The following is a 26307-nucleotide window of genomic DNA, read 5'->3' as shown; positions in this document are numbered from 1 at the left end:
AATGGGAAGTACACAAATTGGGAACCTGTGGCCCTCCATACATTTGCTGGACAACATCATCCCTGACTGTGGGCCATGTTGGCTGGGGCTGATGGAGCACCACCTGGAAGGCCACACGTTCCCCATCACTGAGACGGAACATGATGCTAGGGAATGAGAGCACGCAGGAACTGTCTTTCTAGTTGAAACAGACAAACATCCAGACATTAGTATTATTCACTCTTCTGAATTCTTGAAAATGTTTCCAAGGCTATATTTGAAAATTTGTCCTGTCTATCACAAAAACTATGCCAAAATACCTGGGCAACCCTGATCCTCTGCATGTTTACTCAGTCCTAGGGAATTAACGGAGCTTTACTCCCACCTTAAGGATGCATGCAACTGTAGTGTGGTGCTGAAGATGTCTCTGTGATATGGTCTTTCTGAGAATGGAACTAAAGCTATTTTTATCCAAGACTTTCACATAAAGAGTGGCTAGCCTCATTGGAGTGCCCTAAATTTCCACAGCTACTTCTATTGTTTTATGTTTAAAAGTGGGTGAAGATCTAAGTAACAGCAAGAAACTCAAAGTTTTAATAAAGAGAATTTATTTATACTTGATGTAAAATATGTCTGCTAATATGGGAGATGGATTCCAGGTTATGCCTCATTAGTGCAGGCCATCAGAACAGAATTAGAAGAAAAAGATTTCACTATATTTCGAATGAGTTTAAACTAAATCGTTGCAACAGAGCAGGAAGGCATGACATTAACTAGAACTGACTTTATTTTACTATGACCTTTGCCAAGCAATTTTCTCTGCCCTAATTTTAAACTAACCAACTCAGATGTGTTTCTAGATCTTAATTAAATATTGCAATCATTTGAGATGTTCTGATGAAGGGTGGAAATTATTACACTGGTCAACAACAAATTTGTTGTCCGCATTTTTTCAGTTGATTTAGGACGAATCTGATGTGCTGAATCCAAAAATCACATTGGTTTTGCTCAATCAGGTCAAGTTTTTGAGCTATGGCCACATGTTATTTTTTGACGTTTTTGTTCACATATACGCTTGTGTGGAGAATTTTAGAAGAAGTTGGTGGGGGTAAAATGCCATGTCGAATAATTGTTTTGATTGGAAATGATTATTTTAATGAAAAGAAGTATTCAGGTCCGATAGTTCTGGGTGATTATGTCAAAAAGGGATCAGTTTGAAGTCATAAAACCTCGAAATCTTCCATAAATTGGTGTGGCAAAGCATAAAGTTGCTTACCATGCTTATTTTGGTATTAAACTTGGTGACCAGGATAAAGCTTGGGTGCCACACATGGTGTGCAAGGCATGCACCGAGACTCTACATGGGTGGACCAATGGCAAGAGGAGTCTGAACTTTGGAATTCCCATGGTTTGGAGGGAGCTGACAAACCATGTCACTAACTGCTACTTCTGCGCTGTTGATGTGACTGGGATCAACAGAAAGAACTGGAGCAGCCTCAAGTATCCTGATCTTCAATCAGCACGTTGTCCTGTAGCTCATTGTGATGAAATTCCAGTGTCTATCGTCGGAGAACTTCCTGACATTAGTGACGAAGATGCCTCCAGTGTTGAAGGACATAAAGAAGAAGTGGTTCTTGAAGATGATGCTCCACGTCCATTTTCCCAAAAGGAGTTGAATGATCTAGTTCACGACCTCAGCTTGTCAAAGGACTCTGCCGAACTGTTGGCATCCAGATTGAAGGGAAAAAACCTCCTCTCTGACAGCGCTCGCATCAGCTTCTTCCGCAATAGGCATCAAGAGTACCTCCGTTTTTTCTCGGAAGAGAAGGACTTGGTGTACTGTGCAGATATTGCACAGCTTCTGCTCAAGCTTGGAGTGCAACAGTATGAACCCAAAGATTGGAGACTGTTCATTGACACAAGTGATCACTGAAATGTGTTCTGCTACACAACGGCAACCAGTTTGCCTCTATACCCCTGGCTCACTCAACTACACTGAAGGAGAACTATGAAGCGGTGAAGTATGTGCTGGAGAAAATTGGTTATAGAATCATAGAATCATAGAGTTGGAAGAGACCACAAGGGCCATCGAGTCCAACCCCCTGCCAAGCAGGGAACACCATCAGAGCACTCCTGACATGGTTGTCAAGCCTCTGCTTAAAGACCTCCAAAGAAGGAGACTCCACCACACTCCTTGGCAGAAAATTCCACTGTCTCTGGAGCAGCAGAAAACAACTTTTCTCCCTCCTCTATGTGACATCCTTTTATATATTTGAACATGGCTATCATATCCCCCCTTAACCTCCTCTTCTCCAGGCTAAACATGCCCAGCTCCCTTAGCCGTTCCTCATAAGGCATCGTTTCCAGGCCTTTGACCATTTTGGTTGCCCTCCTCTGGACACGTTCCAGTTTGTCAGTGTCCTTCTTGAACTGTGGTGCCCAGAACTGGACACAGTACTCCAGGTGAGGTCTGACCAGAGCAGAATACAGTGGCACTATTACTTCCCTTGATCTAGATGCTATACTCCTATTGATGCAGCCCAGAATTGCATTGGCTTTTTAAGCTGCCGCGTCACACTGTTGGCTCATGCCAAGTGATCAGCATAAGTGGTTTATTTGTGTTGACCTGAACATGGTGAACTTTTTGTTGAGACAACAGTCTGGCTTCACCAAGTACCCATGTTTTCTGTGCATGTGGGATAGTAGGGACCGTGCTCAGCATTACACGAAGAAGGACCGGCCTGTGCGGGAGGAATTGGTGCCTTGCAAAGAAAGGAACGTCATCAACGACCCTCTGGTGGACAGAGACAGAATACTCTTCCCACCGCTGCACATCAAGCTCGGCTTAATCAAGCAGTTCACCAAGGCTCTGGACAAGGATGGTGACTGCTTCACTTACATGTGCCAGGCTTTTCCAGGATTGACCATGGAGAAGTTGAAAGCTGGCATCTTTGACGGTCCTCCGATCCGTCAGCTCATCAGAGATCCAGAGTTCGGAAACTCAGTGAACGAAGTGGAACTGGAAGCGTGGAAGTCATTTGTTCTAGTAGTGAAGAACTTTCTGGGCAACAATAAGGCCAGAAACTACGCAGAACTTGTCAACAACATGCTGACTGCTTTCAGAAACCTGGGCTGCAACATGAGCGTCAAGATGCACTACCTATTTTCACATATGGACCGGTTTCCTGAGAACCTGGGTTCAATGAGTGACGAGCAGGGGGAGAGATTCCATCAGGACATGAAAGAGATGGAGACCAGGTATCAGGGTCGCTGGGACGCAGTCATGATGGCTGACTACTGTTGGACTCTGAAGAGAGACCTCCCTGCCGCTGAGCATTCCAGGAGTTCCAAGAAATGGAAGTTCAAGCCCTGAAGTTTGAAAAATGGTGAAGCAACATGCAATTTACGTGTACTTACCTTTATCAATGCCCACCATTCAGTTTACAGTAATCGATGTTTCTATCAGGTAATCAATATATGTTGTTGGAAAAACATTTTTTTCTCTTAAAAACATATTTAGGATGATATGTGTTGACAAAAATCAGCTGATAATGCCACTAAAATGTAATCGATTTTGTCACAATATCTGATTTTTTTTCAAATCCACATAGCACAAAAACCTGACCTGAAGGAGAGAAACGGATGCCATTTCCTGATTCAGCAGTGCAAAAATACCCTAAATCAGTTGTAGAAATCTAGACAACGTTCAAAAAGTAAAAAATTGTTGTCCAGTGTTATTAAGCTTTTTCTCAACCCCTTCCTAAATGCATAGTTAGCAAAAGGGATATTTCTTCTTTTAAAGCACCCACTGCCAGATGTGTTACCACTTGGGGTTCAACCAGGCTGTTACGACCTTCTATTGATCTGGAACACTTTTAGAAAGAGAAAGAGAGAGAGAAATGAAATGGGGAACAAGCCAATGTTTACAAAAGTCCATGGGATTATTTCAGTGGGGTTTTGGATGCCATTCATATTGCACTCTGCTGTTTTCCAATTATAATAGTAGTGCTGCTATTATGATGGGTGCAAGGGGTGTTGAGGGAGGGTCTTGGTCCATTTTATGGAGAAGGACAGAGGAGTTTATTCCTGGCAACACAGTATGTGTGCATGTGCATACCTGAGTCCTTGCAATGCATCTCAAGATTGCTCTGTTTAGCCGTACAAGGGTAATAAGAACAATCTTGAAAGACTGTTTTTCTAAGACAGCCTTTGCCAGATTTGTGTCCTCTAGATGTTTTGGACTACAACTCCCATCAGCCAACATGGGAGTTGGGAGTTATAGTCCCAAACATCTGGAAGGTGCCAAGGTGGCAAGAGCTGCTCTAAGAGTCTTTTTCCTCCCCTTTTTAAAAAGCTTTTTTCATGGTACAGATAACAAAACAACACATATACCAACAACTGATGATACAGCAATCAGGATTATTTAAAACAGCAATTTTCAAACTGTGTCCTAGGGAACCTTACATTTATTCAGACGTTTTCCCAGTGCGATGATTTGCAGTGGCAGAGAAGCTTCCATGAAAGGCATCTTCCAATTTCCCCTAACATGCCTTAGGGCACATTCTCAGTTTCCTAAACTCTCATGAAGGCTGAGGCATACCTAGCCAGCACCCAAGTAGATGAGCTAAAATCTTCGGGGTTCCCTAGCAGAAATGCAAGTTCATGTGAAAAGGCTTCCCCCAGGCCCCATCTGCTCTATACATTTAGATCAGTATTATACTACTTTATATCATCAAGGTTTCTCCCAAGGAATCCTGGGGACTGTGGTTTGTTAAGGTAGCTGAGAATTGCAAGGAGACACCTCTTTCCCTCATAGAGCTACAATCTTCAGAATTCCCTGGGAAGAGGGATTGACTTAAGCCACTTTGCTAATTGTAGCTCTGTGAAGGGAATAAGGGTCTCCCAACAAATCTCAGGGCCCTTAACAAATGACAGTTCACATGACTCCTTGGGAGAAGCAATGACTACTTAAAGTAGTATGATACAGCTTTAAATGTAGAGCACAGATGGGGCCTGAATGCAGAGTCTTCAAAGCACTGATATTATAAAAAGTCTATCTTCTAGTTCTGCATTCATCAGTATTTTCAGGCCATGATCATCTACCCTTACTTCCAACTTGCAAGACTGAGCCACATTTATTTTTTATTGTTGACAGCAGTCTCTCTCTCTCTCTCTCTCTCTCTCTCTCTCTCTCTCTCTCTCTATCTCTCTCTATCTATCTATCTATCTCTCTACACCCACACACTCCATGTTCTCTTAAAAGAGAACCTTAAATAAGAAATTGTGATGATGCTTTTGATGTGACCTACACTGGGACAACATGACTCACCAGATAAAACCTAATCTAGCTGAGACTCTGTGTAATTGATTTAACGATGGCTATTCAGATGTGACCTATCCACTAATTAACCAGTGATTAGGCTTATCATAGCTGAGCTTTTTTCTCAACATCAGTGAATACTATATACTGAACAGGCTACCTTGGGAATTTCTGACACGACTGTACTTTACAGATGGCAGGATGTTACATGGTAATTAAAGTCATCATGTGAAAAACATGTCCATGCATGTTTTTCTGCCAAAGTTCTTCCCTAAGTGCCTTCACTTAGTGTGCTGTGTAATAACAAAGATGAGGCTGTTTTCAGTGGTAGCACCCTAGTTATGGACCACTCTCAATGATGCCTGGTGCCTTCATTACAATTTTTAGGTGCCAGAATACGTTATTTCTATTTTTTTTTGGGGGGGGGGCATACAATATTTTAAATAAACACATTGTGAGGATCCTGAAAGAGCACCCCATGCCCACATTGTCACAGTTGTGCAACACACCTGTTAACCTGAATATATAACTAACTGGATGCTTTGGATGTTCCTTACATACCTGTGTTGTGATGTTGTGTGTTGTGTTATGTTATAGAAGTATATGAGATAGCATATGAGTTCCAGGCATCAGAACCACCACTTACTCAAAATCCAGCCGTAACTAATAGTAAGTGAAATCATTTTTCTTTCCAAGTGGCCTTGCCATGACTTTTACTAGCTATCTAACCACAGTGGATTTCACCTGCTTGCTGTGATATTTAAATTTATTGGAGTCTGGTTTCTTCACACCACTTGTGGGTTTTTTCCTCATTCTGACAAGCTAAGCCAAAACCCTCTTCTGCAAGGTTGTATCACCTCATTGCCTTTTCCATTTTACAGATGATTAAGTCCTTGCAGCAAAAAAAAAAAAAAAAAAAAAGTCATACAGATCTCAATGGTCTCCTAGTTGTTCTAAACACACTAGGTCATGTGGCTATCAAGATGATGGAGAAAGGATGGATGTCTGCTCTGGAACTGGAAATCTAAATACAGTGGTGTCCCGCAAGACGAATGCCTCGCAAGACGAAAAACCCGCAAGACGAAAGGGTTTTCCGTTTTCAGAGGTGCTTCGCAAGACGAATTTCCCTATGGGCTTGCTTCGCAAGATGAAAATGTCTTGCAAGTTTGTTTCCTGTTTCTTAAAACCGTTAATACTCAGGGTGCATTGCTTCAAGAGGTGCAGTTGCGACTTGACTTCGAGGAGCAACTCATAGCACGCGGTGTGGTAGCCTTTTTTGCGATTTCTGCGATTTTTGAAGACTTCTGTGATTTTTTGAAGATTTTCCAGAACTTCTTTTGCAGCCATTTGGTAAGTTAAACTTTTAAAACTTTTAAAAACTTTTTTGGGGTTTTTGGATTTTGGGTTGGGGTGTTAGGAATTGAAGGACTTGGTGTTGGGGAAGGGTCTGCAAGAATCTGGAAGCTTGTGGGGTTTTTTTCCTGATTTTTTGGGACCATTGGGGCAAACTGCCTTTTTTTTTAAAAAAAATTGTCTGGCTTTGGATTTCTGAGTGGTGGGTGGCTGGGGGGTTCAGGGAATTGTTGAGAAGGGGTTTGCAGGAATCTGGAAGCTTGTGGGGTTTTTTCTGATTTTTTCTGATTTTTTCTGATTTTTTGGGACCTTTGGGGCAAACTGCATTTTTTGAAAAAAAATTCTGGCTTTGGATTTCTGAGTGGTGGGTGGCTGGGGGGGTTTAGGGAACTGTTGAGAAGGGGTTTGCAGGAATCTGGAAGCTTGTGGGGGAGTTTTTCTGATTTTTTTCTGATTTTTTGGGACCTTTGGGGCAAACTGCATTTTTTGAATATTTTTTTTCTGGCTTTGGATTTCTGAGTGGTGGGTGGGTGGGTGGGGGTTCAGGGAACTGTTGAGAAGGGGTTTGCAGGAATCTGGAAGCTTGTGGGGGGTTTTCTGATTTTTTCTGATTTTTTGGGACTTTTGGGGCAAACTGCATTTTTTGAATTTTTTTTCTGGCTTTGGATTTCTGAGTGGTGGGTGGCTGGGCGGGGGTTCAGGGAACTGTTGAGAAGGGGTTTGCAGGAATCTGGAAGCTTGTGGGGGGGGGTTCTGCTTTTTTATGATTTTTTTGGACCATTGGGGCAAACTGCATTTTTTGAAAAAAAAAATTCCTGGCTTTGGATTTCTGAGTGGTGGGTGGCTGGGGGTGGGGGTTCAGGGAGTTTTTGAGAAGGGATTTGCAGGAATCTGGAAGCTTTTGCAGGTTTTTCTGCATTTTTCTGATTTGCTGTGACCATTGGGCCAAACTGCCTTTTTTGAAATTTTTTTTCCTGGCTTTGGATTTCTGAGTGGTGGGTGGCTGGGGGGTGGTTCAGGGAGTTGTTGAGAAGGGGTTTGCAAGAATCTGGAAGCTTGTGGGGGTTTTTCTGCAGTTTTCTGACTTGCTGTGACCATTGGGCCAAACTGCCTTTTTTGAAAAAAAAATTCAGGCTTTGGATTTCTGTGTGCAGGGTGGCTGGAGGGGGGTCAGGGAATTGTTTTATGGGAGGTTTGGTGCTTTTGGATTTTTTGGATGCGCAGGACTGATTTTCTCTTTTTGGGGTTTGCGAAAGTAGGAGCAGTGCTGCCATGGGGCCCAAGAAGACTGCTGCTGCAGAGGCCGGCGAGAGGAAGAAGGAGAAGGTCACCCTGGAAATGAAGAAGGAGATCATCCGGAAGCACGACGGTGGAATGTGTGTGACGGACCTCGCCAGGGAGTACGGGAGGAATCCATCCACCATCGGGACCATCCTGAAGATGAGGGAGAAGATCCTTGCGACGGACGTGGCCAAGGGAGTCACCAGGATCGTCAAGAACCGCCCAGCTGTTCTGGAGGAGGTGGAGAAGCTGCTGCTCATCTGGTTAGAAGAGAAGCAGCGTGCAGGGGACACAGTGACTGAGGCTGCCATTTGTGAGAAGGCCAAGGCCTTGCACGCAGACCTCGTCCAGCAGCAGCCAGGAACCTCAGGCGAGCCTGAAGTCTTCAAGGCAAGCAGAGGCTGGTTTGACCGGTTCAAGACCAGATCTGGAATCCACAGCGTGGTCAGCTTCATAAACATCATGTTCCTGCCGCCTAACACCACGCCACTTCTCCAGCCGATGGATCAGCAGGTCATCGCCAATTTCAAGAAACTGTACACCAAGGAGCTTTTCAGGCGATGCTTCGAGGTGACCGATTGCACCACCATCACCCTGCGGGAATTCTGGAAGGAGCACTTTGACATCGTCACCTGCTTGAAGATGATCACCACGGCCTGGAACGGGATCAGCCAGAGGAATTTGAATTGCGTTTGGCGCAGCCTGCGGCCGGACTGTGTGGCACCAAGTGACTCTGATGCACCAGAGTCAACAGTGGTGCAGGACATTGTTTCCTTGGGGAGGACCATGGGCCTGGAGGTCACAGAGGAGGACGTCAGCGAGCTGGTGGAGGAGCACGACCACGAGCTGACCACCCAGGAGCTGGTCGAACTGCAGGCAGAGGCTGCGCAGGAGCAGGCCTCGCTGGAAGAGGAGGAAGCAACTGAGGAACGGCTGTCCTCCAAAGAACTGAGGGACATTTGTCTCAAGTGGAAAGATGTGCAGGCTTTTGCAGAGCGGCACCACCATGACAAGGACCTGACCCATGACCTTGCATACAGTTTTGACACGAGGGTCATGTCGTCTTTCAGGCAGGTCCTGAAAAGGCGGATGAAACAGCAGACCATGGACAAGTTCTTCACCAAGAAGCAAAGAGGAGAAGAGGAACCGTCTTCGAGTTGTCCCCCACGAGTCTTAGAAAATGCTTTTCTGCCATGTTTACAAAGTTAAGTTATTTTTCCTTCCATTTTTGAAATGCTCTTTAGAGTATGTGTGACTTTAAAGAGCACTTAATAAACTGTTCTTGTACCAAATTTGGCTTTGTTCCGACTTTTTTTGACCATAGGAATGCATTAATTGATTTTCAATGCATTCCTATGGGAAACCGTGCTTCGCAAGACGAAAAATTCGCTAGACGAAAAAACTCACGGAACGAATTAATTTCATCTTGCGAGGCACCACTGTACAGCTTGGTAGTAAAATAAAAATAAATAAATAAAAATTGTCCAGTAGCACCTTATAGACCAACTAAGTTTGTTCTGGTATAAGCTTTGGTGTGCATACCTGAGGAAGTGTGCATGCACATGAAAGCTTATACCAGAACAAACATAGCTGGTCTATAAGGCACTACTGGGCAAATATTTATTTATTTTATTTTTATTTCAACTGCGTCAGACCAACATGGCAACCTACCTGAATGGTAGTAAGTTTCCTTTGTGAGTCATTATGACTGCATTGTGTGATGAGGTCAAGATGCTAGAAGAAGTGATAACACCCAGGCACACCTGCAAATGAAGCCAGCTGTAGGCCTTTTTGGCTTTTTTGACAAATTAGGGAAAACCATGTGCATTCATTATTTGCTGACATCAACAACTTGGATGTGTGAATGAACCATCACATGTCTAACGCCTTCCACAAACATTCCTTGTTATCTGATGTTGCTTCGAAGGCAATGCTTTTCAATCAATTCATTTGTCAGTCATATACTGAACAACCAAGAAACGTGAAGTCAAGTGATGTACATGTAGGAGCCCTTGGGAAAAACCTCAGCCAATGTACAGCTGAGGACCTTTCTGGGTTCCTTTCTTTAATATATATGTAGTGATGCTATGATTCAGTGTTTGAATCGGCTGCTCTAATTGTGACATTAACAGCAACTTGGTGTGAAGATCCTAGCAAGGATTATTCATTCTATAGGCCTTGGCTGCACTGACTTCTTTAAATAATCTGATTTTAGAAAAGTGCCTCAAATCAAGTAAGAAAGAATGGTGAATCATCAATATAAGTTGGGAGGACTTCAATTATAGTCAGTCATTTTTCCTGCTCAGTTACTGTACGCAGCCAGGTTCTAAAGATTCACAACTGTTGAAGGCTTGATCTAGGCCTGTAACAACAGCAGGAGGCAGGAATGAGGTGGTAAAATCCGGGAGTCCGGAGGTGGTAAAATGGAGTGTGCCATCAAACTGTAGGTGTGGTAGACCAATTTTGAAAGCTTCCCTATCTGAAAAGATCTGAAAAGAAAAATAGAACTAAGCTAAGCTGGGGCAGTGGCGGGGGGGGGGGGCACCCCTCATTTCCTGTCCCCTGTTCACCAACCCAAAGGCATGGGTCAGATGTAAACGATAATAGTGCAAGCACTGCAGTGGACAGGGACTGAGTTGCTAGTATCAATCTGAAGGAAAACAACCATATATTATGGAATGTGGCAGATGCCATTTGTCCTGTAGAGTCTTTGTCTGTATGCGTGAGGATTTCGTTTAAATGGGAGGAGCATGATTTCCCTCATAGGCAATTCAGTATGAACTCTGAATTAGTACGGTCCAACCTACCACCACAGAATTCTAAAATGTCATTGTGTGGCATCTAATGAACCAGAACTAAGAACCACTTTGGACTTTGTGTGGTCCACACCTGTGTTATAGTCTCTAGAGATGTTCACATGAACACCCATCTCTCCTGTACTGGTGGAGTGAAGGAACTCATGGGGGAAGGTGGGTCAGGAGTTGAAGGACCACAGAGAGCTCTGAGTGAAGAACAGGTTCCGACAAAGATGAAAAGCAAACCAAGCCTTTTTAAGCCTCTGCCCCCAGAGGCCATCTTTCGCCTCATGTGTTCCTTGAAGGCATGAGACATCCCTCCTCTTTCTGTCTCTCTTGTTCTCTGACAAGAGCCCTTTATTCTTCAGATGACCCTTCCATCATGTGTTGAATAAGTCATCCAGGAAACATGTGAAGTGTGATGGGCAGATCTTCTTCGTTTCCTAAGCAGTGGGGAGGTGGGAAAGGAGCAGAAGCGTTGTGACTGGCTCCGTGTTTGTGGAATGCATTGGCTTGGTGCCAGGCAAAAACATCCCTTTTCAAACAGGCCTTTGGCTGATTGACACTTATCAGCTACACTGGTAGAGAGAATGCGATTTATATGCATTGTAGGTGTCATATACATTGTGCCACCAGACGGCGATGGGGAATACTCTTTTTCTCTACCTATTTTCCCTGTTTAAATTTACAACACTTTGAACTGAAACGCTACTTTGATGTGTCTAGATCCAGCCTAAATGTGTTGTAGGAGGGGGTTATTGGTTTGTTTTTCTTCTTGTTTTTCTTATGTATTATTATCTTGTATTTTATCTTGCCTATACAAATTTAAATAAATAAATAAGCAGTGACCCACAGTCAAAACACAGATGAAAAACCCAACAGTCCTACTTAGGTGTTATTCACTCACTCCCATCTACATCGGAACAGGAATAAGGGTCCCTGAGTGGCTCTGCCGCCAACATTGTGTGCTCCTTCTTGGACATCCACCTGTACAGCATGAACATCTGTACGGATGGGGAGGGCTTTGTACCTATGATCGTATGTGCAAAGACTTCCTAGGATCTGAAACCTAAGCAATCAGGGTTTCAGATCCTGGGGAAGCTTATGCACATATGTGCACAGGAAGCCTTGTCCATCAGACAGGCACACTGTGCTTGGGTCAGATCTCTCGGGGACCTCTGTGTAGGCTGCCTGAAAAAGAGTAGCTTGCCCCATTGATTCATCCTGGTGTGTGGAAGGGTGCTACCAGATATTTCTCATGGTGATTGACTTGGGTGTAGAAACCCTTCAGCGTCAGCCCTTGGGGTGGGGGAATAAGTGTGACAGCTGCAACCCTCTGCTTTATGAGACCCTGTGCTGATAACAGCCATAGTGGGCTTGGTGTGAATGCTGCTACCTAGGAGCACTCAATCTCTGAGAACTGGCTGCAAGGCACACACTGATAATAATTTAAATCTCAGTACCTTTATCCTGGGATATAACTTTGCTGCAGCCCAACATTCTTGTTTAAAAAATTTGGGAAGTGCAGCAACTTTACAAGTTCAATGCACACAATATATTGCTTAATGTACAATGTTCATAGTGGCAATCAGGCATGTATACAGCAATGCTCAACATTTTGTCCTGTTTTTCTTTGGCAATGGGGGGTTGCCATAGTGCTCAAGATTTGTTTTACTTTGAAAGATTGACCAAAGAGGTGGGAGAGGAGGGGGCTTGGGGAAAACAAGGGGCCCAGTGATATCATGCACCCAAGGGTCTCCAGAAACCTGGAGCCAGCCCTGTTTACCACTAAGTGGTATATAAATATAGGAAGTAAAGATTTAAAAATTAATTCATGTGATGAACCCCTCCAGGTGCCACATTTGGTAGTAGGCTGTTTCAAGTTTCTTCTCTGTATCCACTGGGCCTTATGAAAAAGTCTGAAGATGGAATGGAGTGTCACTACTGCAATCAAATATTGCTGTTAATCTTATCCCTCAAGTAGCATGCCAAGAAACAATCATAGTAGTCTGACCTTACTGTTAATATCACCACGCTGCAAATGGCGGAGGCCGTGGTGTTGGGGGGTAGAAAGACAGATTCTGAACTGAATGTAAGATCTGTAAGCCGAGTCTGTGCTGATCACGCAGTGGGAGGAAGGACCCTGGTACAAGGATTCGTAAGACTCCTGGCCTTGCCTGTGATATAAATATATATAACACCATTAGCAGGAAGGAGGCACTGAGCTGCTGGAACCAGGAATTCCAAGTGTCCCCTATCTGGATGAGAGCAGAGCACCACACTTTTGCAAAACAAGTGTGTTTCTGGAAGCAGGGGCCTGCAGTGCGCCCGAGCCATGCGTTTCTCCTGGGAGAGACACAGTGGCTTGGGTGCCGCAGGCTCTGCGCTGCCCAAACGGTCCGCCCGCTGCCTCCCCCCCAGCTATAGGGCGGCTGAGTGGGAGGAGGCAGGCAGATTCTGGAGGCCCCACGGTGCGCCCCGCCCATATGGGTGGCTTGCCCCACCCCTGGGTGTGCCATCCCTGCACCTGAGCAGCTTCCTCTGCCGCTGTCTGGAAGTTACTCTCCTGCCTCAAATAGCCGGTCACCCACACAATCAAGATCTGTCTGAATCCGTTCTTAATACTGACAGCATTCAGCACTCTTGCAAAATGGGGCAGTTCTTAACCAGTCTTCTGCAGCAGCTCCTTTCTGTCTTCCCTCTAGTTTAATCCTAGACAGACAGGTCTCAGTTCTCTCTAGTTTTGTTCCCATTAGTAGTTTTGTTCCTAGTAGACCAAAAGTGATAGATGTTCATGCAAATTTGTAACTGCTCATTTACTATCAGCTCCATTATACAGTGGTACCTCGGACGCTTCAGGTTACAGACTCCGCTAACCCAGAAACAGTACGCGGGGACGCGGGTGGCGCTGTGGGTAAAACCTCAGCGCCTAGGACTTGCCGATTGTCAGGTCGGCGGTTCGAATCCCCGCGGCGGGGTGTGCTCCCGTTGCTCAGTCCCAGCGCCTGCCAACCTAGCAGTTCGAAAGCACCCCCGGGTACAAGTAGATAAATAGGTACCGCTTTATAGCGGGAAGGTAAACGGCGTTTCCGTGTGCTGCGCTGGTGCAGGCTTGCCAGAGCAGCTTCGTCACGCTGGCCACGTGACACGGAAGTGTCTGCAGACAGCGCTGGCCCCCGGCCTCTGAAGTGAGATGGGCGCACAACCCTAGAGTCGGACACGACTGGCCCGTACGGGCAGGGGTACCTTTACCTTTACCATTATACAGTGGTACCTTGGACGCTTCAGGTTACAGACTCCGCTAACCCAGAAATAGTACCTCGGGTTAAGAACTTTGCTTCAGGATGAGAACAGAAATCGTGTGGCAGTGTCGCAGCGGCAGCGGGAGGCCCCATTACCTAAAGTGGTACCTCAGGTTAAGAACAGTTTCAGGTTAAGAACGGACCTCCGGAACGAATTAAGTTCTTAACCCGAGGTACCACTGTAAAGGGCTACTATAACAGAAGAAATTTCTTGAGGCAGTAGGTAAGTTGCATACTGATTTCATCATTTGTGATGCACAGAGAGTGCTCTCTGTCTCTCAGGATGTTTATAGATGTGATTTGAGGCCTAGATGCCAGATCAAGGCTTGCTTTGCATTGGCTTTTGGTTACCTCTGATGCTGGTGATAAGTATTTCTCTTCTTTTCAACATATTGAGTTTCAAGGCTTTATACCTCACATTGGATGTGCTGTTCCAAGGGACTCTTCACCATACAGATTGTAAAATGCTGATAGGCCCAAATGAAGGCATGGATATTGAGGCAAAGAGGGAGCAGCATGTTAGTGTACCTGCAGGGCCAGCCCACCCATGAGGCAAGGTGAGGCAGCAGAATCCACAGGGGCAGCAGATCCCAATGTAGATCTTTACCCCCCCCATTCACTCACTCCTCCTTCCCTGGTAGGGAGGGGGACAACATTTTGTGGTTCGCCTCAGACACTAAAATGTCTTGGGCAGCTAAATGGAACCACTGCTCCAGGAAACACAATAAGCAATGTCTGCGCCTGGAATCCAGCTCTTAGGGCACTTCATATCAGAATTTTCAAGATCAACTCTAAGTCACACTTCCCAGACAAGTGTATGGATTAGAATTTACTTAGCATTACTTAGCATTTCTATATATTCCAATGCAGTTCTTGACTCACAAAGCTAGTAAAACTCACACCATTTTTTTTAAAACAATGTATATTTTGAAATAAAATATGCTTAGAAATGTGTATTTCAAGAGGAAACGTGTTTAAAAATAGCTACAGTGGTACCTCTGGATACGAACGCTTCTGGTTGCAGAAGTAGTTGCCCCTGGATGCGAACTTTGCCCCGGGATGTGAGCGGAAATCACACGTTAGAGGGGAGTGCGCAGCGGGAAGCATGCTTCCGCTAATGGCACCTCTTGTTAAGAACAGTTTCAGGATAAGAACAGACCTCTGGAATGAATTAAGTTCATATCTGGAGGTACCACTGTATTTAATATACAAATTCTGCTATTCTTAGTGGAGATTTCTTATAACATATGTTTGAATGTTGAATGTGTTAGTGTATGTCTAAATATAATGGATAAAACAAGCACCATTACCTGTACTGCTGGATACGTGTTTAATGGTTATTGTATTTGTTTAAAAACTAATAAAATTTTGTTACACACACACACACAACTTCTGCGGTGGATATTTACTAAATTATAATGAGGCATATCCTTAACAGTTGGGCAAGTGACTTAACTATGAAAGTGGTGTCCTATAGATTCTCCATTACTGAGAAGGTTCCTATACAGAGTTGCACGATTTTCTTTATAACCATTTACAGTGGTACCTTGAACCTAATTCATTCTGGAAGTCCGTTCGACTCCCGAAACCATTCAAAAACCAAGGTGTGGCTTCCGATTGGCTGCAGGAGCTCCCTGCACTCAAGTGGAAGTCGTGTCGGACGTCCAGCTTCCGAAAAACGTTTGCAAACTGGAACATTTACTTCCAGGCATTCGGGAGCCAATTTGTTCGACAACTAAGCTGTTCCAGAACTAAGGTATATGAATTTCCTTTTTTTAAAAAAAACAGAGTAATACTTTATTTAGAATTCAACAATAACAAAGGAAAAAACCACAGTAGTTGCTACATCAAATCATTACAATTAACCAATTTTAACAATATATAAATAATAATAAAGAAATTATACATCACTTTTAACTTACTGAGGTTTTCATATTACACTTTTATCTCTTTATCTTTTTCCTAACATATCAAAAGGAGAAAGACCAAGAAAGGAGGCACAAAAAGAAAAAGAGAAGAGGAAGAAGAAGGGAAGGGGCGGGGAGAAAAAAGGAAGAAGAAAACAAAGCAAAACAAACACATTTGGCTTCCGATTAGACTCATTGTATTACTACTGCTACAATTTTTTCACACACAGTTCCAAGTTATTGTATTTCTTTGTTTTCATCAGATATCAAAAAACATTATATTTGTTATTTTACAAGGATCATTCTATTTCTGCCAGGGGATATTTGTTATTGTAATGCTTTTCTAAATACTCTTTAAAGATTTTCCATTCTTTCTGTACTTTCTGTTTTTGATACCCTCTAATTCTCCCTGTCATCATGGCCATCTGTAGATATTCTATCATTTGGACCTGCCACTCATTTATCGTAGGTGTTTTGTCACTTTTCCAGTTTCTTGCAATTAAGATCCTGGCTGCTACGGTTGTATACATAAAAAGTGGTATCTTTTCTATTTTGATTTCTGGTGACCTTCCCAGGAGGGAGGTTTCAGGTTTTTTCTTAAATGAAAACTTATATAGTTTTTTTAAAATTCATTGTAGATGTTATCCCAAAATTCTTTAATGGCTGTGCATTCTCACCACATGTGCATATATGACCCTATACCAGCTTTTCACCTCCAGCAAGTTGGTGATTTTTATACATCTTTGCGAGTTTTGCTGGAGTGTGGTGCCATCGGTATAACATTTTCATAATATTTTCTCTCAGATTATAGCACACCGTAAATTTGATATCCTCCCTCCACAATTTCTCCCATTGATCCATATAGTTGTTATATCCTAGGTCTTGTGCCCATTTAACCACTGAACTTTTCACCAATTCTTCTTTCACCTCCCACTCTAGTAGGAGATTATACATTCTTGAGATGTATTTTCCTTTATACTCTATTAATTCTTTTTCAAATCGGGACATTTCTTTTGCAAGACCCTCCTTTTTATCAAGTTCAATCTTTCATGTATCTGAAAATACTGTAGCCAGTCTGTCAGGTGACTTCTAATTTCTTCAAATTCTTTTAAGTTGATGTTGTCGTTAGTCTCTTCTATTAAAACTCTATATGTGGCCCAGTCTCCTTGCATATTTTTCTTTTTAACAGCCAGGGCTTCTGTTGGTGAGGTCCATAAGGGAATTTTTGGTTCTTTTTTTTTTTTAATAATATTTATTCGAGTTTCCACAAATACAAAGATAAGGTTAAAAAAGACCAAATACAATAGAGTAGAAAGAGGAAAAAGGAGAAAAAGTAAAAATTTTAAAATACATAAAAACACCCCCCCTCCACCCCACCAACAACAACAAAAAAAAGAAAACAAAGAACAAAAACATTTAAAAAGAAAACACCAAGCCAAATAGATTCATTCCACCATCTCCCAAAAGTTCTTAATCATACAATGTTATGCTAAATACTATTTTTAAAGGTTCCCAATTTTCCCCACCATCTCTTCCCCCTGGTTTCGGATTCTGCCAGTCTTTTCTACAAATTTTATCAGTCTTTCCTGTCAGCCATTAGTTCCATCAACCCGGTTCCCTTATGTCCGAGGCTCTTAAATCTTCTCTCTGGACTGCCTGCAAGTTTCTTTCCAAGCCTAAAATTGAGTCCCAAAGAACTTCTTTCCCGACGTCTCCTTTACTCCTTTTCAACACGCTTGCCCAAGCTCCATGTTTCAATTTATAGACCAAAAGATATTCCAAAGCGTACTCCACAGTCTCTTTGGGATTGCGGAAATCCATTTTTCCAAGCTTTCCCGCAGTGCCACCCTCCAACATATAAACCATCCATCTTGCCTTACTCAGTCCAAGTGGGGCACTGCCTCTCCAAGTCAGTCCTTCAACCTCCATAACCTCAAACTTCAATTTATATCCATCAATTTGAGGCCCTAATACTGGGGCTTCCACATGAAATTCCTCTTGCAGAGACAGAACAGGTTTTTATTGTCCCATCCTCTCCTCCAATGCTCGTCCTTGCAAAGTTGGTTCCACTTCCCGAACCGCACCTGTTGAATTACTCACTTTCTGTGCCAAAATAGACACATTTTGTTTCAGACCAGAGATGCCCTGTTCAAGAGTGCCCACTTTCTTTATTATTTGTTCCAACAGAGCTATTTTTCTATCAGCCATGTTCCCAGGCTCTTCTTGTTTTTCCAGTGTTATCTACTACTCTTCAAGGCCACTTGTTTGCAGCCTCCATGGAATTTTCCATCTCAAAAATGTAACAGTCGCAGTTTCTAAAGCTCCCTCTGTCGGCAACAGTTTCTTTTTGTTATTTTCAATTCGAATTTCAGTTACAAAATTACAGATCAGCTCCTTTTCCTTCCAAATACCACGAAATCAGTACCTAAAAATATATATCTCTGTTCATCCTTCCATAAAAGTATACTCCATTCCTCCATTATTGCTATTTTTTAAGTTATAAAGCCTTTTGACAGCCCAATCCCAGGCTTGAGACGGTGGTGAATTAGGTCGTCTTTTTACTATCCTGCAGGTCTCAATCGTCCACCCAAAAAAAATCTCCCCCTCTTCCCCTGCTTCCGAGGGGGTGCTCAAAAAACTTGGATGATGAAAATTAATACTTTACAAAGTACTTTTCAAAAGCTCCAGCTTACAGCGGCTTTGCTTTGATCTTTCTACAAAACGGAAGGTGGGCTTCCTGTTTAAACCTTCACGTTCAAGTGCCAAATTCAGATATTTTTGTAATCCAATTCCGTTTACTTACGAAGTTTATTTAAGTCCAAATGTCCACAGGAAAAGTCGGCGTTTCTGGTAACAGCTGTGCGGCTTCACTCCCTGAAAATAGCGGTCGATTCGATGTGCCGCGCCACTCACCCCACGTCGCTCCGGAGACCCGAAACCGGGTCTCCCCGCGAGCAGGGGAGGGGCAAAAGGCACATGCAGAATCCCAAGCCCACGGTCTTCCTCCGACCGTGGTTTTTTGCGGGTCTCCACCGCGCCGTGGCGGTCAGACCCTTGTTTCCAGAGAGCGGTTTCCTCCGAGATGGAGGAAATCCGCCATTATCCAGAAGCGCCAACCCGGAAGCTGGGGATTTTTTTGGTTCTAATATTCCTTTATATTTTATCCAAATCTTGTATAACAATTTCCTTATAATATGATTTAAAAATCCCCCATGGGCCCTCACTTTTTCATAAATTAAATACGCGTGCCACCCATATCGGTTGTCAAAACCCTCTAGGTCTAACACGCCTGTATCTCTTAGTATAATCCAATCTTTTATCCATACTAGTCCGGCTGCTGCGTGATACATTTCTAATTCTGGTAGGGCAAAACCTCCCCTCTCCCTTTGATCTATAAGTATTTGGTGTTTGATTCTTGGTTTTCTTCCATTCCATACAAATCTCGCTATATCTTTCCTCCAACTTTTAAAGCATTTCATTCCTCCCAATATTGGAATGGTTTGGAATAGGAAAATCATTTTTGGTAGAATGTTCATTTTGACTACTGAAATCCTACCCCATAGGGAGAGGTGAAGTTTATTCCAAATTTCCATATTTTTAAAAATCTCATTACAAGTTTTTGTGTAATTGTCCTGGTACAAGTTAATACATTTTGTCGATATCCAAATTCCCAAATATTTTACTTTGTTTTTAATCTCCAAACCCATAATTTTTTGTAAATCCTTCATCTCCTCAGATCTCATATTTTTAACTAATAAATTAGTTTTTTTAAAAATTCTTTTTATTGAGTTTCTCTTAAGAAAGGAAAAAAAGAAAAAAATCAAAAAGAAAAAGAAAAAACAAGACAAATCAACAGATTAATAAACAATATCCGTACATAACGCAGGAATGACATTCATTACCATTTTTGTCCTTTTCCTTAAAACATTATATTTTAAAATATTTAAACCTTTTCCCTACACCTCCCTTGACTTCCTACCCTCCCATTTTCGGGTTTCTTAATAAGAAGTTCTTTCTTTTTTCTGCAGCTATTAATTGTTACTGGTTTGCGCGTCGTAAGACTTATATCAAACCTGCTATAGTTTTTAAGTCTCTGTAGTTACCTTCAATGTATACCATAAATTTTTTCCAATCATTAACAAACTTTGTATTTTTTTGGTTTCTAATTTTTTGTGTCATTTTTGCTGACTCAACATACTCATATAATTTTGCTTGCCAATCTCTGATTGTTGGGATATTTGGGCTCTTCCAATTTTGTGCAATTAATATTCTAGCAGCAGCCGTAGCATATTGGAAAAACGTCTTATCTTCTTTTTTGATTTCGTCCCCAATTATTCCTAGTAAGAAGGCCTCTGGCTTTTTAGGGAAGGTGTATCTAAGTATTTTTTTTAACTCATCATATACAAGTTCCCAAAATTTCTTCATTGTTTCACAGGTCCACCACATATGGTAGAAATTACCTTCTTTAATTTTACACTTCCAACAAGCCTTGTTTCCTGTTTTGTATATTTTCCCTAATTTTGCCGGTGTGATGTACCACCTATACATCTTTTCCAAATTTTCTCTGTTTTACACACATGCCGTGAATTTCATTCCACTATTCCATAAATTCGACCACTTTTCATATTCTATATTATGTCCGAGGTCCATTGCCCATTTTGTCATGACCTCCTTAATTTCTTCATCTTTAGTATCCCAATCTAATAATATGTTATACATTTTAGATAATAACTTGGATTTGCCTTCAATTATTTCAATCTGGAATTTAGATTTTTTCTCATTTATCCCTACTTTTTTATCTTCCTTCCAAACTGCATTTATTTGATGGAATTGCAGCCAGCCTGTTAACTTGTCTTTCAACTCCTCATATGTCCTCAATTTCCATCCACTCTCTGATCCTATCAGTAGGTCTTCATATGTCAGTCTTTCTCCTTCCATGTTTACTTTTTTGATTGTTAGAACATCAATTGGGGATAACCACCAGGGTGTTTTCCATTCCAAAAGTTTTTTATTTCTCTCCCAGACTTCATATAGTGGCCCTCTAATAATGTGGTTTGAAAAACCTTTATGTACCTTTTCTTTATCTAGCCACAGATAGGCATGCCAACCGAACCTGTTGTTGAAGCCTTCCAAGTCTAGCAGGTATCTTCCAATCTTATCCAATCTCTGATCCAACAGAGACAGGAGGCCTCAAAGTATAACTTCAGGTTAGGAACCGAGAAGCCCCCTCTTTCTTTCCGATCTGTTAGAAATTTGAATCTGATTCTCGGTCTCTTCCCATTCCATATAAATTTCGAAAGAGTTCTTTGCCAATCTTTAAACATTGAGGAGCCTCTAATCACAGGGATGTTTTGGAACAAAAATATCATTCTTGGGAGTATGTTCATTTTTATGGCCGCCATCCTTCCCATCCATGAAAGTTTTACTCTGTTTCACGTATCTAGATCTTTTTTGATCTTCCATGTTGTGAGATAATTATCTTGAATTAGATTTATATTTTTTGTTGTTAGCCAGATTCCTAAATATTTTATTTTTTTAGCCACCTTAATTCCGTTCTGTGTCTCCAGTTTTTCTCTTTTTCTCTTTCGTCTTTTTCCAAATTTTTAGTCAACATTTTTGTCTTTAATTTATTTAACTTGAAACCGGACAGCTTGCCATATTCTTCTAATAACTCCAAGGCTTTACTAACACTCTTCTGCGGTTCTTCCAGAGATAGCACCATATCATCTGCATATGCTTTTAGTTTGTATTCTTTCATTCCTATTTTGATCCCTCTAATCTCTGATGTTGCTCTAATCTTATTCGTTATTACCTCCAATCCCATAATGAATAAAAGCGGGGATAGAGGGCATCCCTGTCTTGTTCCTTTTTCAATTTTAAATGAATTTGTTAAATTGTTATTTATAATCAGTTTGGCCGATTGGTTTGAATAGATCGATTTTATCCCTTCCATAAATTCGCCTTCTACCCCTGCTTTCTCCATGCTTTTTAACAAGAACAACTTGGAACTTATTTTAAATCCTTTTTAACAAGAACAACTTGGAACTTATTTTAAATCCTGCTAATCTTCCAAATTTGTTGATTAATTCTATAGCTGCTGGAATACTTTGTTGGGGATTCTCAGTTGTTATTATCAGGTCGTCTGCGAATGCTCTGATTTTATATGATTTTACTATCTTAACTCCCTTTATTTCTTCATTTTTCCTAAGAGTTTGTAATGTTTCCAACACCAAATAAAAGAGGTGAAAGGGGACAGACATCCTTGCTCTGTGCCCTTTGTTATTTCAATATTTTCTGTAATATTACCATTTATTATCAGGTTTGCCTTCTGTCGGTGGTAGATCGTTTCTATTGCCCTTTCAAATTTTTCTCCTAGTTTCATTAATTTGTTTCTTCATGAAGCACCAGGAGATGTTGTCGAATGCTTTTTCTGCATCAATGCTACCTGTTTGTCGCTTTTAAATTCTAAATATTCCAATATATCAACAATATTTCTGGTATTGTTTTGGATCTGCCTCCCAGGTAGGAATCCTGCTTGATTTGGGTGGATGATTTCTTTTAGCATTTCTTTCAATCTATTTGCTAATATTGTAGCAAAGAGTTTATAATCACTATTTAATAGTGATATTGGTCTATTATTTGCTACTAATTCTGGATCACCTCCTTGTTTTGGTAATAACATTACATAGGGTTCAGTCCAGGAATCTGGTATTTTCCCTTTCTTTAAGATGTCATTCATTATTTCTTTCAGAGGTGTTGCCAATATATCTTCTAGTTTCTTATATAACTCAGCTCGTATACCTTCAGGGCCTAGCGTTTTCTCTGGTTTGGCTTTCTTTATTACATTGTTAACTTCCATCATTGATACCAGGGAATTTAACATCTTTATTTTTTCTTCTGTGGTATTTGGAATTTTGTGTTGAATTAAATACTGCTCTATCTCATCTATGTTCTGTATCTCTTTCTTATATAAATTTTCATAATAATTTGCAAAGCTCTGAATAATAATTTGTGGGTCTTCTGTTACTTTTTCTCCTATCTTCAATCTGTTAATTAATTTTTCGTTCCGCCTTTTTTTCAACTGCCAGGCTAGGAGCTTACTTGGTTTATTGGCAAATTCAAAATTGCGTTGTTTCAAAGTTCTTAAATTCCATTACATTTCTTGTTCTATCATAGTTGTATAATCTGATTGTAATAATCTAATTTCTAGTCTTCCCTTTTCATTCTTTGGATTCTTGTTAAGTTCTTTTTCTTTTTTATTTAATTCTTCTAATAGTTTTACTTTTTCTTCTTCTATTTTCTTCCTAGAAATAGAGTTTTGATGAATAAAGTATCCCCTGATCACTGCCTTACCTGTATCCCAGACCACATTTCTATCTATACTTTTATCCTGATTGAATTCAAAAAATTCCTTCATCTTTTTTTGTTACTTGTAATAAATTTTCATCATTTAATAATGATTCATTTAATCTCCATCTTTTTCTTCCAATTTTTCCAATTCCTTTTAAGCTTAGAAATACTGAATAATGGTCTTATATAGTTTTTGGCAGAATCTGTATCTTATCTATTCTCCCAAGTAGCTCTTTAGATGAGCCAAATGGCATCTATTCTACTGGCGGATTTATTTGGTTCTGAAAAATTAACATAGTCCTCCCCCCCCCTTCCTATTGTTCTGGCCACCTCAGGGTTTGTTACCCCATTTAAATCTCCCAAAATCATTCTTTCTTCTGTGTATTCCAGCAACCTTTTTTCTAGTTTTTTTTGAAGAATTCTACTTTTTTTTCATTGGGAGCATATATTCCAACTTGAATAATTACTTCCCCTTGGTTTTTAATTCTAATTATTATTATTATTATTCCGTTGGAGCCTTTATGTAGCAATTCTGGTTCAAGGCTTGGTTTAACATAGATTACTATTCCCCCTTTTTTTACTTGATCTGAGGAGATAAATGCAGATCCCAAGTTCGGATTTATCAAGACTCTCCTATGATTTCTATTTACGTGTGTTTCTTGTAGACGTATGATATCGTCTTTTTCCCATCAATATGTGTTCTATCTTGTTTCTCTTTTTCTTTCCATTTAATCCATTTACATTCCATGATAGTAATGTTAGATTCATATTTTATTTGTTAAAACAAAGAGTGATTACAGTAAGAAAATATTTGTGTACAGCAATTTTTTTGAGATTTCTATTCACTTTCAGAGTTTTGTTCCAGAACCACAGATTTATGACTGGAGTCACCCTCTGTTCTTTGTCTTTCTCCTCCTAACTCCCTTCCAATATTTCCTCCAGAAAATACTGGTGACCTCAATTGTTTCTATCTTTCTCCTTTTCCCTTTAAAATTGATGGAAATTCCTTCCGGAAATTCCCACTTAAAAAAATATAGATTTCGCTTTGAGTGTTTTGGTTAGAAACTGGAATTTATCTCTTTTTTTAAATAGAGATGGCTGCCACATAGTTTTTTCGAACTGGTAGAAAATATGGATATAAAAGACGCATAGAGATTTAAACATTTAACAGAAAGGGACTATACTTATATATAATATGGTCAATTCTGTTCCTTCCCCCAGTACTTCCCTCAGTAAATTAGGTAATTCAGTTTAATATTCCCCACTTCCAATTTCCACACAAATTTGGTCTCTTTTACTGATATTTTATGAATTCATCACTTTTTAAATCTCTCTCTCCTCCCCCTTATTATCTTCTAAGGTATATGAATTTCCAATAGAAATTGCCTAAGGTGTGCAAATTCAGCAGAAATACAAATTTATAAGAACAGCAGCAAACAAAATAAGCTAAAAACCTTGGTAAATTTAAAAGGCAGATTACAAATCCTATATAATTTCCCATTGTAATTCAAACAGTGGTTCTTATTAATCTTACAGTATAGGTGTTGAATACAATCTTGACCTGGAGCTAGACTAATAGGATGACAAGGTCAATTATCTTTTGAAACCCTTTTGCTATGCAGAGGAGCAGCGTTTGGTGAATCTTGTTTAAATACAGTAGACTGTATTTGTTGCAAGTTGTTTATTGCAGGAAATACATAAATTGGAAAGAAAAGTTTCTAGTTACAGTCTAATTTATTGGTTGTCAACCAGTGTGCTGTGGCACCCTAGGGGGACTTGAGGAATGTTCAGGGGAGCTGGGGGGTGTCCTTTCATTAACTTGCAGCCCATAACTTCCTGCATTATCTCTCTTTCTCTTTCTTTCCGAAGAGCATTCATGGGAGTGGGCAGCTTTAACTTGTAGCCCATTATCTTCCAGCATCTCTCTCTCCTGCGCACCCCCCAGCGGCCATCCTTCCTTAAGTCCTCCTCCTCGCTGCCTCCCAGACACGTTCCAGATTCTGAGTCTCTCTCCCCCCGCTCCCCACTGCTCTCCTTCCATGAGCTCAGGGCAACTAGAGCCCAAGCTCTGACAGTAAGAGCTGTTCGACAGTGGAATTTGCTGCCAAGGAGTGTGGTGGAGTCTCCATCTTTGGAGGTCTTTAAGCAGAGGCTTGACAACCATATGTCAGGAGTGCTCTGATGGTGTTTCCTGCTTGGCAGGGGGTTGGACTCGATGACCCTTGTGGTCTCTTCCAACTCTATGATTCTATGATTCTAAGCACGTCCCACAAAAGTAGGAGGTTTGCCTTAATTTGTGTTCCTGACTACAGATTGGGTTGCCCTTGCCTGCCGTGAACGTGCAGCTAAGGGAGAAATTTCTGATGTGTTGTTATGATGTCTGATGCTTCTAAGAGGCGGCTGCCCCATTGATATGTGGGGAGGAATCCCTGCTTTCCCTTGACCTCTTCCTCCCCTCCCTCTCTCTCTCACACACACAGCTCAACACATTTATACATGACATAAAGGGCATAAAAAGTAGTTTGAAAGAGGTTGGAGAAGATATAGTCTCTCCAAATAGTAAAATTGTCTGTGTATGTATCTGGCTTTCATTCAATCTCAAGTAGATCTCATTAGAGAATAATAGATCATTTAAGGAATTATAAGAAGTATTATGACTGAATAATAATAATAATAATAATAATAATAATAATGCACATACCAGAGAGTAAGTCCTATTGAATGCAGTGGGACTTACTTCTGTGCAGTAAAGGCTTGCAGATTAAGGCTCTAAAGAATAAAATAAAAGAATAAACACTCCACATGTTTCCTTAAAAAGTGCTGGCTGCTGAACCATTGCAATTAAAGAATTTAAAGTAGATTAGGTACATTTTCCTTTCAAATTTTAGGAAGGGATAAATACAAAGTGCTTCGTATATCAGCATCACATTTCTTTCATTACAGGTATTTTATTTTCAGTATAAAGAGGACTCAGTTTTTGTAGCTGATTGTAGGCAGCAGTGCCCTCTTTTATGTATTCA

The 26307-nt window shown here is 41.1% G+C and overlaps 2 protein-coding genes across 11 annotated transcripts in view; one reads left to right on the top strand and one right to left on the bottom strand.

Moving 5' to 3' along the window:
- NUDT5 (nudix hydrolase 5) overlaps window positions 1-26307 on the top strand; it is a 1423229-nt gene that overhangs the window by 142745 nt on the left and 1254177 nt on the right. The gene's annotated exons all lie outside the window — the stretch shown is intronic.
- Window positions 1-26307, bottom strand: part of LMNTD1 (lamin tail domain containing 1) — a 237970-nt gene that overhangs the window by 18606 nt on the left and 193057 nt on the right. For 2 of the 10 annotated variants that reach the window (XM_083399816.1, XM_083399815.1), the window contains exon 11: window positions 12748-12905. The exons of 5 other annotated variants lie outside the window; for them this stretch is intronic. In XM_083399816.1, the coding sequence (XP_083255942.1) occupies window positions 12756-12905 (150 nt within the window). In that variant the 3' untranslated portion in view covers window positions 12748-12755. Of the gene's footprint in view, window positions 1-9609; window positions 9697-12742; window positions 12906-25988; window positions 26057-26307 lie in introns of those variants that run through there. 3 more of the 10 variants (XM_083399814.1, XM_083399810.1, XM_083399813.1) reach the window with 3 other exon arrangements.

Source organism: Podarcis tiliguerta (assembly GCF_965153285.1).
Source record: "Podarcis tiliguerta genome assembly, chromosome: 10".
NCBI classification, from domain to species: Eukaryota; Metazoa; Chordata; class Lepidosauria; order Squamata; family Lacertidae; genus Podarcis; species Podarcis tiliguerta.
The sequence above is the reverse complement of the archived record's forward strand: the minus strand, read 5'-3'. Positions and strand labels throughout refer to the sequence as shown.